Source organism: Leptodactylus fuscus, chromosome 1, assembly GCF_031893055.1.
Source record: "Leptodactylus fuscus isolate aLepFus1 chromosome 1, aLepFus1.hap2, whole genome shotgun sequence".
Classification (NCBI taxonomy): Eukaryota; Metazoa; Chordata; class Amphibia; order Anura; family Leptodactylidae; genus Leptodactylus; species Leptodactylus fuscus.
The window spans coordinates 258843870-258862031 of record NC_134265.1 but is presented as its reverse complement, the minus strand read 5'-3'; the positions used below and the strand labels follow the sequence as shown (position 1 = coordinate 258862031).

General features: G+C 42.1%; 1 protein-coding gene across 2 annotated transcripts in view; it reads right to left on the bottom strand.

Annotated features, from left to right (window-relative positions):
- Positions 1 to 1063: 1063 nt before the first annotated feature.
- SEC24D (SEC24 homolog D, COPII component) overlaps positions 1064 to 18162 on the bottom strand; it is an 89820-nt gene continuing 72721 nt past the window's right edge. For both annotated transcript variants that reach the window (XM_075286100.1, XM_075286108.1), the window contains exons 16-23: positions 16906 to 17002; positions 7592 to 7737; positions 6642 to 6780; positions 6419 to 6537; positions 5585 to 5764; positions 5290 to 5481; positions 3139 to 3228; positions 1064 to 1356 (exon numbers count right to left, since the gene is read on the bottom strand). In XM_075286100.1, the coding sequence (XP_075142201.1) occupies positions 1216 to 1356; positions 3139 to 3228; positions 5290 to 5481; positions 5585 to 5764; positions 6419 to 6537; positions 6642 to 6780; positions 7592 to 7737; positions 16906 to 17002 (1104 nt within the window). In that variant the 3' untranslated portion in view covers positions 1064 to 1215. The remainder of the gene's footprint in view (positions 1357 to 3138; positions 3229 to 5289; positions 5482 to 5584; positions 5765 to 6418; positions 6538 to 6641; positions 6781 to 7591; positions 7738 to 16905; positions 17003 to 18162) is intronic.

Below are 18162 nucleotides of genomic sequence, written 5' to 3'. Positions count from 1 at the left end.
TAGGCAAGACCAAATTTTTTATTTTTGCCATCTTTTTATATTTGATATTTTATTATCGTTGTATTGCACTGCTATACTCTGAGCCATTGTATGTTTTTACATCAATAACAATGTACCATTGATGAAATGTTCCAGGCAAGATTACAATCATAAGAAAATATATTCTTGAGCTCAAAGGTCAATATAAAGGCACATATTGGGGCAAATTCAGGATGTTGTAATGTGGTTGTAATATGGCCACAAATCTCGTCCCAACCAGAAGTCTGATGAGCTGAACTAACAGCATTGTGGATCTATTAAATTTGTGGTCAGGACAAGATTGGTGGCCATAGTGGCGACTATGAATCAGCCCTTAGATTTGGGTCTTCCTTACACAAACAATTCTTAACTTTAAATATTTGTAAATCAGAAAAAAAAAAGGTCCTTAAATAATCCCGGTGGTGTGTTTTTTTTTTTTTTTTGTTTTTTTTTCTTTTAACTCATAATGAGAAAAGCACCTGGAAAAAATTCCATACCCAGAGAAAATATGGCCATAAACTCCTCCCCCCCCCCCCCAAAAAAAAAAAAAAAAATGTTTTATGTAGCCTTTTCAAAAATATGCTATACATCTTACGGCAATGATTTACCATGAAAAATACGTTAAAACACTGAGAAATACACTGCAAAACAGTGTGCGACTCCAGCCTTATATTCTTATCATGGAGACGTATAGTATGGCTGCTGGGGAGACTTATTTTAGCTGCTGAAAATGCGCAATGTCCAGGTAACCGGTTGTACTTTTGGGTTACCAGTTTAGTGGATCTTAAAACATGTGCTTTACATTGGACATTTTTCTCTTACAGAGGTTGCGTTGCAATGTGGTTAGTCAGAATATTCTAAACCAGGTTTTGGACATAAATAAGTAGAAATTAATTCCTTCTTTAAACACACGAGCATACTGTATTTCTTTACAAATATATGTGTATATTCCTTTGTCACACTAGTCAATCAAGAATTTCAATATATATATATATATATATATATATATATATATATATATATATATGGAATTATTTGTGTCTAAATGTGAGCCTGAACCTTAGACAATGAAATGATGGACATTGTGAAGTGGCTCACATGAGCTCTTGCAGCACACGCTACCAACCAGCACTGATGGTAGCATGGAGTCATGTGTTAGTTGACATGTAGGTGGACATTTTATAGTTTCCATGGGGTTTAAGTAAGAAGCTGGCGGATCTCTTTGTGAACACAGCAGAGAAAATCCATGTAAGAGGTTCCTCCAAGAAGGCCTTTGTCTTCAACCAGTAACTGTCTGAAAGCCATCTCTGCTTTGTCCTTCTGCTTCACTAAGACGAGCTGCAAGATTTTCACAAAAAAAAAAAAAAAAAAAAAACACTAGTTGAATATTTGAGTTTTCTTTTACTATAGTCCAGCGGTCCCTTGATATGGCCATAAACACTAGTTACAATATAGTAAATACTGGCAATATTGAATATGTATCTGAACCTCTTAGTGGCAATGTAGACTGTACAATACTTCTAGTATAACTAACGCTAAACATCTGCAGATGTTTGCAATTTTATCATTTATATCATTCATTTATGTACCCCTCCTTCAATCGATTGTGGCTCTCAACCACCAAAGTTGAATGTAAGCTCACATTGATGAAAAGGTTCAGGGCCTATGCAATGGGGCACTATGATATCACAATGATGTATTGTATAAGCAAGGATCTAGATAAGACGCTTGATCAGAGCGCTGAAATCAAGCCTTTATGAATAAGACACATGTAATAAACGCTTGAAGCAGATTTATTATCAATCTACATCAGGTTTCTGGCATAAAAAAAAAGGTCAGATACAGCATAAGTTGTCAAAGCTTTGCACCACACCTGCCACCTTCCGATTCAGAGGGAATGGTAGGGTGGGCCCATCAGCTTCACCAGATTTATTTTCATTTGCGCCAGTATGAGGAGCATCCTCCGCACAAACAGCGGATATACCTTGAATACATCATAAATCTCCTCCTATGTTTCAAAATATTATTGTTAATGTGGTGATGCCCGTTTAAACAAATGTGTATGTGTATTGTCTTATATATTGCAAACCAGATGTGGGTAAGTCATGGGTATGAAATCTCAATTTGGGGCCAGAAAACCCCTTTGAAGAAGTTTTATACACCGTTACTGAATTCAGCGAGCTGTCGGCTTTCCCGCTATGTGCCCTGACAGAGGAAATATCAGTACCGTTAGTTTCAGCACTGATATCTCCCCACTGTCAGAAGGGCAGGCCTTACAGCCTAGCGTCATCACTGAGCTGTGAGGAATGCCCCCCTGAATGTAATACAATATTGTACTGTCAGAGAGAGGGCGTTTCTTACTGCACATTTATGACACTGAGCTATAAGGAACGCCATTCTGACGGTGGGGATATCATACCAAAACTAATGGCGCCGATCGCAGCGCACTGTCATCTTTCTAGCAGTATATAAAACCGCAAAAGGTCCTCTTTAAGAAGAAAGCAGGCATGTTGATTTATGGTTTTTAAATTGGATTTAAGTAATAAGCATCTCTTCCTATGAGCAAGCAGCTCCAAGTTTTAGCCGCCATTGTAAGCTGAATGTATCTGAGAATGAATAAAAGTCTGTTGAGCTATGCTATAGTCCTAGAACTAATGATAGCGTTTAGTTATTACTGTATCTACTTATACAGTAAGATTCCTATCTGGAAGATAAAAGGCAGATATCCATAATCTTCTCAATAATGAGCTACATTTTAAAAGGCCTGAGTTAGGCGACCTACTAGAGAATGAAGGACAGGCACCTGTAGAGGACTCTGCTGCAGATGTATTACACTTTTTCACGTGTTGCTTGGCCCTCATTATAGTAATAGTTTCTACAGTGAATTGATCATTGCCTATTTTATATGGTATGCCTATCCGTCTTACAATGATAACATATACATTTAGAAATAGGTTACCACTAACATAGTACAATGTGCCACGAAAAAAATTTTGAATCTCAAGGATAAGTTATTGCCACATAAAATGACACATTCCGATTTGAAAAATTGTGCTGTGTCCTTCAGGGGCTAAGCTACATAATAGATGATCAGTGACGTCTTATAAGTGACTCTCGTACCTTCATTGAGTAGGAACTTTTGCTCTGAATGGCTTCTATAATTGTCCTAAGTTTCTTGGATAGAGGGCTGTCCAGTTCAGGAATGGAAGTCTGTAAGGAAATTGAATGATGAGAACACAATATTATAGGGATTGCACCAATTTTTAAACTTATTACCTCTCCACTATAAAGGTGGTAAGTCTCTGGTCAATGGGGGTCTCACTACTGAAATAGATGTCTTGTGACAGAGTGGTCAAGCATCCCGTTATTTCTATGGAATGGTTGAAGATAGTTGAGTTTCTTTTTAGCAATACTATAGAGATGAATGGAAGGGTAGTGTGCATATGTGACTACTGGAGATGAGCGAACACTGTTTGGATCAGCCAATCCGAACAGCACGCTCCCATAGAAATTAATGGAAGCACCTGTGACGCTGACTTTGCCAGCGGCCGGCGTCACAGGTGCTTCCATTCATTTCTATGGGAGCGTGCTGTTCGGATCGGCTGATCCGAACAGTGTTCGCTTATCTGTAGTGACTACTGCTCCGTTTGTACAGGGGTACATCGTCCCAGTGGTCAGAAGCCCATTGATCAGACAATAGTCACATATCCTATGCGTAAACTGAAAAGTTGGTACAATCCATTTAAACAAATAAAGGTACAGATGTGGTATAGTTAACCTGGATCTTGCAGCAACGTGATACCTTGCTGCAGATTGATATATTAAAAACAATATCATTGAAAAGTTACTGACACGCCCAAGATAAAATAGTTAATAGAGATGAGCGAGTAGTGAAATATTTGAGATTCGATATTCATTTCGAGTAGAGCCTCAATATTCAACTACTCGATTGAATATCGAATCCCATTATAGTCTATGGGAAAAAATGCTCTTTTTAGGGGAAACCACTATTCGACTAAAGGAGAGTCACCAAGTCCACGGGTAGCAGGAGGAGAGTGTTTAGGAGGAGCGCTGTGCAGTTAAAGCGCACAGATCCCATAGATTATAACGGGTCCGTGTGCTTGCAGTGCACTGCTCGCACAAATGATTCATGTGAGCAGTGCGCGGCAAGCACATGGATAGCATTATATACTATGGCATCCGTGTCCAGCGCTTGCAGTTGCACTGATAATCCATTCGGGGGGTCCTCCTGTAGACTCCTTCTGGACGGGAGGCAAGCGCTAATGTGAACCGGCCATTACTCGTCCTGCAGAACCAGCATTGATTGGCCAAATGCTATATACACTGTATAGCATTCTGCCAATCAACGCTGGTTCTGCAGCAGGCTCGCCTTTGCTAGTTGGGAGAGATGGCAGCTTGCGTTATGCAGGAGCTGTCTTTTTCTCATAGGAATGCATTGACCAGCATTGACTAGCCGAATACTATACAGTGTACAGCATTCGGCCAATCAACGCTGGTTCTGCTGGAGGCTCGTCTGTGACGAAGCGGAGTCTAAGATTGGACCACAATGAAGTCTGCTGTGGTCCGATTTTAGACTCCGCCTCCTCACAGACGAGCCTCCGGCAGAACCAGCGTTGATTGGCCGAATGCTGTACACTGTATAGCATTCGACCAATCAACGCTGGTTCTGAATCGAATCTTTACTGCGAACAGCGAGTAGTATTCGATCGAGTACGAATATTTTGAATACCGTAGTATTCTATTGAATACCTACTCCATCGAATACTACTCGCTCATCTCTAATAGTTAATGCATTAAATGTGAAGAGGTAATCGGGGTTTCCAGGACTATTACATTGAACTCCCACTTCCTCCTCTCAGTTATTGACATCACATCCATTGATCACATGACCATGTTGCTCAAATGAATGGGGCTGAGCTGCAATACTAAGCACAACCACTATGTAATGAACAGTGCTTTGCTTGGTAAGTAGTGAAGAGGCCACAACAAAAAATCACGGTCCCGGACAACCCCTCTAACTCATCTTCATTTGTATAACACTACAGCTTTTAGAAAATGTACGAGGCCCATTACATCAGTATTTTGTCACTAATCTTTCATACCTGATATAGCAGCCTCCATCAAAGGTCAGATGGATACAATATGAGTCACAGAATAATGTCCCATATAGATAACTGCTGCATTTTCTTTCTACCATACTTGTTCTATTAGTATTATAATATAATAAGCATCATCATGTCAATAACTTACAGCTTCTGGGGTGATGTGAGCAAAAGATGGAACGTTAAAAATTCCTTGGATGAATTCTGGAGGACAACTGACTCCTAGCCACAGGAACAGGTTTATACCATTAGCCAACAGGAATATTCCTCCATCAGACAAACGTTCCTCTGAGCAACGCACAGCCGAGGGAATGGTGTCACTCTTGGCGTCCATTGTGTGCTAGATAAAAATGAGTACAGTTACAACACCCATGCCTGCGTCTGATAAGTGCCCTATATTGTAATCCAGTGTATGTGCTGCCATAATTACAATATTCACTTACTAAAGGTAAAAGAAGTGGATAGTAAAAGAGCTGTGAGCTGGCCACATCCATGGACATGAGCAGCTGTCTCTGAAATGTCCTCTCATCAGTGGCAATCTCTGGGCTCCCAACCAAAACCTCATTCTTTAACAAGCAATTCATGTAGACTGGCAGCACTTTCATGGAGTCAGGGAGGATGAGCTGGGGAATAGAGATGGCAAAATCATAATCAGCAGCATTGTGTTTAATGAGACGTCTCATCCAACCACATTCTGTCACACATCATTTACTGCCTGCACAACGGTATACGTAACAAAAAGACATGGAAAACATCTGTACAACAAAAAGAGCTATAGTGATGTCTGATGAGGAAGAGACACTGAGAGTAATGACATTAAATCTAACTTGTAGACAATCATATAAGTGTAGTTATAATCAGGACTAGTATGTACCAGATAGATAGATAGATAGATAGATAGATAGATAGATAGATAGATAGATAGATAGATAGATAGATAGATAGATAGATAGGTATATGTCAGGAATTGCATCTGTGTTATAAATGATATGTATAGATTTATAGATTAGAAATGTTTGCTTTACATATTTAAGATAAGATAATCCTTTAATAGTCCCACAGTGGGGAAATGTCAGTATGTTATAGCAGCATAGTAATACAGATACAGGATAATAAAACAATATATTGCAGTAGTCCGTATCAGCTAAGTAAGAGAAGAAAGAAGGAAGACTTCAGGGTCACTTAGTTCTTTGTGTGGAGTGATTTTCGCTAGGTCTGGCGTAGATTATATAAGCAAATTTTACATCTTATGGGTAACTTTTTTGTTTGTTACATACCTGACTGACAGCTGAGGGGCTGGCACAGTTCTTTCTATAGCAGGCTAGCATGTGAGCTGTCTGGCTGACCAGCACATCACGGACTGTCTTCAAAGGATGATGCAAGATTGCTTTGTAAGCTGCAAAGAAACAGTGATGAGCAATGTAACATGCCTGAGCCGCACAAGTATGTCACTATAGAGTAGCAAAACATTCAGTTAATGACACAGATTTCTAAATGTACCTGATTTAGAGAAGAAGTTTATGAGGGCATCGGTTTCACAACTCTTGTATATGTCTGCAAGTTGTGAACTGCAGCTCAGACTGATGTTATGTACAAGCAGACGTCTGTGGCCAGCAATGGTTGTGTATAACAAAGCGCACTAGAATGAGAAAACACAAAATCAGACAGGTAGATAGGGTCAGCAGGTTATATACACCTAGATCTTACACTGCCTATATACATACATGTGTCCTTTGTAAATGCTCACTTGTGTGTACTTGTTTAGAGCTGGACTTGGTAGCAGTTCAGAAACAGAAACTTAAATGCCCCAGCTGAACTTAAAGGGAGTCTACTACCCCTAAAATAATTTCTAAACTACATATATGCAATTGCAGGGGCTGACAATGGCATAGTGAACATATCCTTCTCATATATCAATGCAATATTGCTGCCAAGAAAATCTACTTTTTATCTGTGTGCAAATGAGCTGTTCAGTACCTGAACCATGGCCATGTCGGCCAGAACACTCATCTTTGCTCGTGGTGACTGCACAGCTGGATTTGTCAATCTTTTCGTTACAGGGTGGAGACCATAGGTGAAAACAGGCCCCCTAGTGATCACACTGGAGTCATGGTTTCTGACTTTAAAAGATCCTAGGTAAAATCTTGCCTGTATTTTAATTGAGGATCCACAGCAGATATACAAGGTTGATACTTGGATTTCTGCTACAGATTTGTTCACGATTTTGCCCATTTTCATTCAATTTGGTTAATATTTGCTTTTCCTGTAGAAGACTCTGTTCAGTCTATGATACTGAGACTGTCACCACATGGCTGACCATTTCATTCATATGTCTGCAAAGCTACAAGACTCCACAGCAAGCAGATATATGAACACCTTTTCCACTCTATACAGCTCAATATACTGGGAAATAAAAAATATGTTATCTCCAATTATTTTATTAAGAATACCTGAATTAGTGCTCCAACATCTTCGCTGAGTTTGTCATCATGTTTAAACTCTACCGTCAAGGCTTTGTCTGAGTCCACAGCAGCCATCTCTACATCCGTCGTGTTGTTCATATATATAGCACCAAAGAAGTCCGTTGCTCTGAACCCTGTGAAATAACTATTTAAGTGCCTAGCTCACAAGAAGAGGCAAAGTCCATTCATTATGTAAAAAGAACACGAAATCAGAACCTGTCACCATCAATCTGCTAGCCAATCGACCAGCCATGTTTTAGAGCAAGAGGAGGTGAGTAGATTGATACAGTTTTGGGGGATTCGGCAGAATGTATACTTTATTGATTGAAATCTCTGTTCTTTCCATGCCTAAGAGTCCAGAGTGCAGTCCTAACCAGTGACTGTCAATTATTTCTGTAGGGATTCAATCACTATAAAGTATAAATTATACAGGGTTTGTTTTTGTTTTTTTTACCAAAAAATAATATTTATCAATCTACTAAGTTCATCCTGCTCTTCAAAATGCTGCCTGCAAATGGGACTGAATATTTAAAGCATGCTGAATGAATGAATGAATGAATGAAATCTGTATATGCGGTATGCTGTCATGAGCAAAACAAAGAACATCCTCCGTGAATTCTATGGTTTTATGTATCACAACGTAATAAAAGCACGTGTTCCTTAGACAGTCTTAAAGGTAGGTAAATACAGCCTCTGGTGAACAACAGACCATTATTTCTTTAACAAAAAAAAAGACTGGAAAAGTCATGTATGAAAACCCAAATATACACCATGATTCAATACCGTGTAGAACCACCTTTATCAGCAATAACTGGAAGTAATGGTTTTCTGTGTGATTTATCAGTCTCTCCCGTAGTTCTGGAGGAATTTTGGCCCACTCTTATTTACAATGTTCTTTCAGTAAACTGAAATTTTTAGACTTACATTTATGGACAACACTTTACAGTTGTGCCACATTATTTCAATTCATCCATTTATACACTTGATAAAGGTGCTGTGCCCAAAATGTTTTGTGTGTTTTATGGCTTTAATACACAATACGTTCAGTGGTCCAGCGCGGACTGCTGCCTTCTTCTTGGAGTATTTTTAGAGGTCTAGACATTGACTGGGCCATTGCAACACCTTCATTTTATATTTCTGTCACCCTGTTATAGATTTGCTGGTGTGCTTAGGATTATAGTCCTATTGCATGATCCAATTTCAGGCAAACTTAGCTGTTGGATAGATGGCCTCACATTTGACTTTAGAATACTTTGGCTGACGGTTGCCCAGCTGTAGCTCTTGGTATTTTTGTCATTTCTCTGAACTTTGAATGGTGAATTTACTGGAATGTGCAATCCTGGGAAGGTTGTTAATACGTTTTCCTCTTGTTATAATCTTTCTCATTGTCGAATGATTGACTTTAAAATGCTTGCAGATAGCTGTATAACCCTTCCCATTTCAATGGGCAGCAACAATTGGCTCTGTAACATCACTGCTGATGTCTATCATCTTTGCCATTGTATTAGCACTTGAATGCTCAAGACTAGAAATGAGCGAACACCGTTCGATCGAATAGGTATTTGATCGAATATCAGGCCGTTTGAGGTATTCGTTCCCAATCGAATACCACGCGGCATCCGCTGTAAAAATTCGTATCCCCTCCCACCTTTCTGGCGCGTTTTTTGCACCAATAACTGTGCAGGGGAGGTGGGACAGGAACTACGACAACGGAAGCAGTGAAAAAAATTGAAAAAAAAACCATTGGCTGCTGAAAACATGTGACCTCCCATTTATAAGAACGGCCACCACCATATTCGCCAGATTTGCAGTCAGAGATAGGGAGAGAAACATATCTGCTGAGGGCTAGATAGGCATTAGCTTCAGATAGGCAGGGAAAAACCGAAGAACAACAACAGCTCTTCTCAGAGCTATACACTGCAGGGACAGGAGTCCAGCTTTCCCTGGACGGTGGAAAACAGGGATACAGAACAGTTACTTGTTGCTATATACAAGCACACCAGCTTTTGTTAGGGGTGTCCTCACACAAAATAGCAGGAATCCGCAGCAGTTACTTCTTGCTATATACGTGCAAAACAGCTTTTCTTTTCCATTTCTTCCATTTTCCACTCCCCTTCAGACCATCCGTGCTGAAGCAATGGGATGCACTGAACTTCACCCTCAAGCCTCGTGTGGGACAGTGACATGAAATGACACTTCATCCCCCTCGTCTTCCTCCGCCAGCCAACGGTGCGAAGATGAGAGGAGTGTGCTCTGAATGTTTTCAGCCTAGCAGAGTCTACTTCTCATTTACGAAAATGGCTACACTTTGACCAGTATATCAGGCACAATGATGTAGGTTTCAAAGAACCTTTGCACCAACAAGTTGAAAAAGGGGGCCATGTGTGGACCATGTTTGAGTCTGGCAAGCTCCAGATCTGCTACCAGGTTCTGCCCATTATCACATACGCAAACATGCCTAGGCCCAGGTGCAGCGGGGAAAACCATATTGCCATATCATCCTGGATGGCATTCCTCACCTCGGAGGCAGTGTGCTGTCTGTCCCCCAAGCTGATGAGCTTCAGCACGGCCTGCTGACATCTCCCCACGCCAGTGGTACAGCATTTCCAGCTCGTAGTTGGGGTGGAGGTTGCAGCGCAGGAGTAGGCTTTCAGAGAAACCCTGCCATGAATTTTGGGATGGGACAGACCACCCCAGTTTGCACCCCGGGTCCAGACTCCACTACATTCACCCGGCCTGTCATTAAAGATAAGCAGCATCCCTGACCGCAGGCGCTTGTCGATGCGTCGGTGGTCAAGTGGACCTTGCAGCAAAGCGCGGAACTCTGGGCCCGACTGATGTTATGGGACACGTGCAGGCGCAAGGCGGGGACAGCACACCAAGAGAAGTAGTAACGGCTAGGCCCAGCATAGGGAGGTGCCCCAGCTGCCATCTGGTGACGGAAGGCCTGGGTATCCAGAAGCATAAACGCCAACATCTCCAGGGCCAGCAGTTTTTAGATGAGGCCGTTAAAGGCTTGGGCATGTGGGTGGCTTGCGCTGTACTTCTTCCTGCAATGAAACGCCTGGGAGATGGGGAGTGGCTGGGTAGAGGCGCATGATGGTGCAGGCCAAAAGGGCGGATGAGGGTGAACTCCCCAATGTGTCAGAGACAGATGTGCAGGTGTCCAGGCTGGTGTAAACAGTGGAAGAGGCAGTGTCGTCAACGCCGGGCGATGATTGTCCTGCGTTTGCGCTCTCCTACTGAACCAAGGACTTGCCTTCCAAATGACAGCGCATGCAAAAGGTGGTAAGGTTGCTCTTTTCAGAGCCCCTACTCAGTTTAGACTTGCAAAGTATGCAAACCGCACTAAATTTGTCATGTAACTGGTGACACTAGGCACTTCAGTGGCGGTAGTTTGGCCAGGGGGTGCCGCTAGCCTCCTTTGTGACAATGAAATCATCTGCCACTTCTGCTCCTATGCCCGACTCCTCAGCATACAATGTGTTATCCCTGATGGTGACGAGCTATTCCTGCATCACACACAGGAGCGGGATTGTTAAAATCAGTAATGCTTCGTCAAAGCTGACCCTCTTGGTGGACTCCTCAAGGACACGGAGAGATCTTGCATAAGTCTGGCAACATGGGCGAGTTTTGCATGAGTGGCTAGTACATGGAAAATCTTTGGCCTTGCTGCCTCTGGACATGCCTCTGCCTCTAGCCACCCATTTTCCTGCTTAGCTCACCTCCATATCTACACTGCTTTCTCCGCTTTACATCACCCCTGTCCATGCCTCTGCCTGTAGCCACCTTTTTTGCTGCTTAGCCTGTCTGCATATTTACATATCATTTGTGCAAATTTTTTTGCCCTCCTGTACCAAAACAAAGGATGAGATTTTTAACTTATACCGGGGGTTGAGGATTGCAAAAATCCATTATTGTTTGCTCTCCATGATGTGAACTATGCCTTTGTCTCTTGAAAAGCAACCTAACATGAAGTCAGCCATGTGTGCCAGTGTGTTACTTGGCATGACTTATAATGAGCTTCTAACCAGCAGTTGGGGGAATCAGGGTGGATTGAGCCTCTACCAGATGAGTTTGGGGGCATTAGTATGAATTGAACCTAGTAGAGCAGAATTGTGCAACGCTGATAGTGGAGGAGTATGAGGAGGAGGAAGAATTGTAGAGTGAGCACACACATCAAACTTCATGACAGGGTGTTTGACACTGCTGGACATGAAAATGATGGGTCTATCCAGTGGCTTTTCATTTTGATCAGTGTCAGCCGGTCAGCACTGATAGCTGACGGCTGGCTGTGCTTATCCGTGATGATGCCACCGGCTGCGCTGAAGACATTTTCCGATAGCACGCTGGCATCAAAGTAGGAAAGGACCTCCAATGCGTAGAGCGCAAGTTCCAGCCACAAATCCAACTTGGAGACCCACTAAATGTAGGGCGCAGAGGGATCGGAGAGGGCTGGGGTCGGCCAGGTACTCCCACAACATGTGCCTATACTTATCCCTCCTGGTGACACTAGGCCCCTCAGTGGTGGTAGTTTGGCCAGGGGGTGCCATTAATGTGTCCCAGACCTTGGAGAGTGTGTCCCTGGTGAGTGTGGACCGGATGGCAGTTGTTAGCCTGTTGTAGGAATTAGTCTGGCAATATGGGCGATTTTGCATGAGTGGCTAGTACATGGAAAATCTTTGGCCTTGCTACCTCTGGTAATGCCTCTGCCTCTAGCCACCTTTTTTGCTGCTGCGCTTGCATCTACATCTACACTGCTTTCACCCCTAGACATCACCCCAGTCCATGCCTCTGCCTATAGCCACCTTTTTTCCTGCTTAGCTTGCCTCCACATCTACACTGCTTTCCCCCGCTATAAATCACCCCTGTCCATTTAAGGTCAGTGGCCTCGTCGTCCAACTCCTCTTCCAATTGCTCACTCTCCTCTTACTGCAAACCGCACATGACAATAGCATGCCCTGATGGCAACTGTGTCTCATCATCATCCCTGAGGATGGAAAATGCTGGTTGCGGTTCCACAACCACAAAATTGCCAGGTAATGGCAGATGCTCCAGTGTTTGGGCATCAGTACACACAAAGTCGTCTGGTAGCTCCTGGGATTCGGTAAGTGGTTCAACAGAGGGAGAGACAGTAAAAGGACCCTTAAAAAGATCCTGAGAGGGGGCAAGGGTGGGATGACTATATTGGGAAGATTGGGCATGTTGGCAGGAAGGAGGGCCAGACTCTTGGGTATGAACACGACTGCAGGTAGTGGCTGACCGGCTGCTGGAAAAGCAGCTGGAAGCATTATCCGCTAGCCATTGTAACACCTGTTCCTGGTGCTTGGGCCTGGTCTGCGTTGTACCCTGCACCCTGCTTAACGCAGCTTTCATATCAGCAATTGTGATGAGCGCATGCTAATGTTTCTTGTCCAGTGGAAAGGATGGGATAGGATTTCACATAAGTCTGCCACCCATGGAAACTCATGGTGCATAAACTGAGGGAGCTTTGATGAATCCTTGGGTTTTGTAGATGGAACTCCATCAAAGGTCTCTGCTGCTCACACACCCTGCTCAACATACGGTACCTAGGGTTTCAGCGTGTGGTGACCTCGCACAACAGCCAGTGCTTCAGGCAGATGTAGGCGTTGCTGGAGTGTATTGAGGCTAGAACCAGGTATTGTAGACTTGCCAAAGTGGGAGCACAAGCGCTGGAATTTAACCAGTAGCTTGTGTAAAATGGGGTAAGTTGTTAGAAACTGTTGCACCAATAATTTGAAAAAGTGGCCATGTGTGGACCGTGTTTGAGTCTGGCAAGCTCCAGATCTGCTACCAGGTTCCGGCCATTATCACATACGCCAACCTACACCTGGGCCCAGGTGCAGCGGAGCAAAAGACATTGCCATCTCATCCAGGATGGCATCCCTGACCTCGGAGGCACTGTGCTGTCTGGCCTGCTGACGTCTCCCCACGCCAGTGTTGCAGCGTTTCCAGCTCGTAGCTGGGGTCGATTTAACGGATGAGGAGGAGGTTGGTGTTTCAGCACTCCTGCCAGGAATATTGGGCGTGGAGACAAGGCAGGCCACCACAGTTTGCGACCTGGTCCCAGCCTCAACTACATTCAGCCAGTGTGCCGAGATTGAGATGCAGCATCCCTGGCCGCATGCACTTGTTTACACGTCGGAGGTCAAGTGGAACTTTGTGTAACTAAGTGCAGAACTTAGGGCCCGCCTGATGTTACAGGACACGTGCTGGTGCAAGGCTCAACTCACCCAAAGGACCAAAAACACTACTGGTGAATTTTGTTCCATTCCAAAGGACTCTGTGTTTAGATTTGGCTCAGTCGCAGCTCCAGAACATGCCTTTGAAGGCAAGGTTTCCTTTAGTGGCTCCATCTCAACAGGATGATGATGGTGAAGCTTCGTTAAATCTGCTGTCGGAAGGGAAAATGGTTTCTGATCTACATCTAAAGTACTGGAGCATGTTGTTCGGACTATTAACACCTGATCAGAACCCTGTAGAGGTAATGTAGAGTCCGATATTAGAGGACCATTACCGGTAGTAGTAGTTGCAGCCAATTCTCCACCTTTGCGGCCCTCTAAATAAACGTTACCCTCAGGACTTGATGCCAAAATGTTATCAATTTATCAAAATCAAGGCCAATGTTTGGGTCCTCAGTCCAACCCACTGCATCAATCCAACACAATGAGAGTGATGGTTCTGGAACCACCGTTTTAGGGGCTAAGAATTTTAAAGGGGCTAACACTCTGCTGGTGCAAGGCTCAACTCACCCAAAGGGCAAAAAACTCTGCTGGTGCAAGGCTGAACTAAGTTAAAGGGCCTAAAACTCTGCTGGTAATAGGCTGAAGTCACCTCAAGGGCCTCAATCTCTGCTGGTAGCTCAGCTTAACGGCCTCTAACTTAATTCGGAAGGGCTCATGTTAAGGGCCATAAAAGTGAATTTTGGAAGGTCTTACCACATCACACACACACACATACACAATGACAGTTCAGGGTGGGTACTGTTGGATTTCCCATTGCCTATTCCATCTGTGGTTGTCATGGGCAACATGATTTAAAGGGGTGCTTGTTAATGTTTCTTTAGCTTAAATTTGGGTTTCTGTCCATCCATTTGGGGAAGAAAGAAGGTTTCCAGGTATTTTCCCACTTTGATAGAGTTTTTTTTGAGTGTGGAAAGTGTGTAGTTGATGGCTGTGATGGTGGGGTAAAACTGTAACTTGGGCTTGTTAGATGCCCCCAGGCATGCTTCCCCTGCTGTCCCAGTTGCATTACAGAGGTGTTGGCATCATTTGCTGAGGTGTCATAGTGGACTTGGTGACCCTCCTGAGTCGAATGGTGGGTTCCCCTGAAACAAAGCATTTTTCCCCATAGACTATAATGGGGTTCGATATTCGATCGATTCGAATAGGCGAATATTGAGCGGCTATTCGAAACGAATATCGAATATTTTACTGTTCGCTCATCTCTACTCAAGACCAAAAAACTGCCAAAACTTCTGCTGTTATAGAAATGTTCACACTTGTTGATGACCTACATGTATTAGAGTAAAACTATGAGAAATTATTAATAAATGTTATTTAGAAAGTTGGAGAGGGGGGCATGGGGGCGGCTTATGTTTAAAAGATAGATTTGTCTTGGACAACCCCTTTAATTTTTCATACACTGCTTTTGCATTTTGCCTGAGCCTTTTGTAAATAAATAATAAAATTTTGGAATTTGTGTGTTGTTCATCTGAAACTGTACTTACCTCATTTTAATATCTTTTATGGACCAGAAGTTTTTGTATTTTGTATGTAAACCATAGAGTTAAAAAAGGATATGCTCAGTGACAAATTGCCCTCAGATGTTATAGAAAGCCAGAACTCTTCTGCTGCTGTGAAAAAATTTAACTGTGGTTTTTTTCTTCAGAAATACAACACTGTCCCACATTTATCAGTGTATTTATGCCTTTTGGTGCATTCTACTGCACAGCAGATTCTTGTCTGGTTTCAGACATGTAGGCCCACATTTACTATTATAGTAAAGTGTTTGAACCAAAGACCATTTGCCCCCATTTTTTTCATATACACAGAGTGAGAAGTGTGTGTAGCGTGCTGCTTGCACAAGATTAAACACTTTATATAAACTGCACTACTGTAGTCTGCACAGACCCTGGCATAGAAAAAATGTCATCAATTTAGCCCAATGCAAAACGTAATGTCAGTGAAATATGTAGTAAAGAAAGTACATGTGGTCACAAACATACCTCAATACTTTAGCCAGACGTTACCTCAGAAAATGGCTAAAGTAACCACTTTTGATAAATATGGTACAGGGATGTCTACTACAAAGTCTCCTGTGCAGCCTTGACATTATTTAAAGGGGTCTTTCCATGAACATGATCACATCTATATTTGTAGATAATTAAAGTTAAACATTTTTGCAAATATAAGTAGTTAAAAATTCTGCAGTGTATTAAAGATTTTCTCTAACTGTCTCAGTGGTGACAGTCTGCTGTTTTAATCATTTGTGACCACAAATGCAGAAACTTTCTATGGTCTGGGACTTGTCAAAAATCCAGCCATGATCTTATTGTAGCTGTGTTATCAGGCAGGGATACTACATGTATGAGAAGATATCCCGGCCACAATAAAGAAATCATAGCTGATTTTCTGACCTTAGAAAGTTCCTGCATTCATGGTCATATCCACTGGCAACCGATCAAGACAACAGACTGTGACCACAAGATATTTAGAGAAAATCTTTAAAACTCTGCAAAATGTTTAAATACTTATATTTGCAAAAATGTTTAATTTTTAATTATCTACATATTTGAAAATACTTATGAACATGAGAATACCCCTTTAATTTTATAGATGCTTATTCAAATAAATCAAAGTCAATGGCAACTGAAAAATGGATTGAAAAACAAATGTAAATTGATGCAATTTTGTCAAATCTGCCAACCCTTGACCTCAGTGCTTAGTGCAAAAAAATTGGATTGTGACAGGCAATTTTTTAACCCAAGAATGAAAGGTACATAATGTTTTTTGGTCACGTAAAAAACCTGACCCTGATTGGCTGATTTAATTCTGTGTTCTTCAAATAATAACAATAATTTATGTAGTTATATATATATATATATATATATATATATATATATATATATATATATATATATATATATATATATTAAGGAAATGTAAATGAAAACTGCTAGTGTGACAATAGCGTAAACATTTCTAATATAAAGATAACAGAAATAAATCCAGACCTGTTCATAAAGATGACAGTTTTAATATTTTATAATAAACTGTTACCTGTACTTGTACGGACTCTCATGATAGCATCAAATCCTATTCTCTTCTCAATATCCTTCCTGAGATCACTTATAAACTGCTGTCCATCAGTATGCACCTATAGTAGTAATAAGACAAGCTAAGGGCCAGTTCACACGGAGTTTACGGGCGCGCATTCTGGCACGCATACACATGTCAGAATGTGAGCGCTCAAAACAGATCCCATTCATTTCAATGGGTCGTTACGGGCGTACAACGCACGTAATTTTGCGCACGCAATTTTGTAGCCACAAAATTACACGCGTTATACGCCCGTAACGACTCATTGAAATGAATGGGATCTGTTTTGAGCACTCACATTCTGACACGTGTATACGTGCCAGAATGCGCGCCCGTAAACTCCGTGTGAAGTGGCCCTAACATTAAAGACATGTTGACATTATTTAGCCAGTAGATGGCAGCAAAACACCAGTTGCTTGCAGGCAAGAAACCTGCCTAAATATCTAAGATAAACCCCTTTGAGATGACAGATTCCCAGTGAAGAAATGATGTAGGTGTCTGATTGCTGGTGGTCCTACCACTGAGACCTCCACTAAATGGGAGTACATATCTGAGTGCATGTGTGAACCCTGCTCTATTTACTTCTATAATGAGTACAACGATAGTAAATTGTACATTATTATTTTAGTCTCACAGAAGTTTTATACTATTATCCCCGAGTTCTGGAAACCATATGTCGCAATATGTAAGATTCAGGCTCACATCATGTTGGAATTTCCATAGGAGACTTCATAGCAGATTCCACCTAAAATAGGCAGAGAGAAAAGTCCTGTATGGAAGACTTTTCTCTCTGTTGGTTTCAGTATAAAACCGGTGCAAACCTGGCGGACCCTGTAGACCAGGGGTAGGGAACGTACGGCACTCCAGCTGTTGCAAAACTACAACTCCCAGCATGCATACTTGCTCTGCTGTTCTTGGAACTCCCATGGAAGTGAATGGAGCATGATGGGAGTTGTAGTTTCACAGCAGCTGGAGAGCCGAAGGTTCCCTACCCCTGCTGTAGACTATACCCCAGAGAGACCAATGCTAGTGTGAACCTAGCGGAAATTGTATATTGTAGAAGTTTATTTTATTTCATTATGGAATACATATTTTTTTAGAGCTTAAATTTTATTTCTTTTTTTGGGAGGGGGCAAAAGCCAAAAAATTCTATCAGCGATTTTCACTGTGCGGGATAAATAAAGAATTCAATTCATGGTTGGGTTGTTACGATTATAG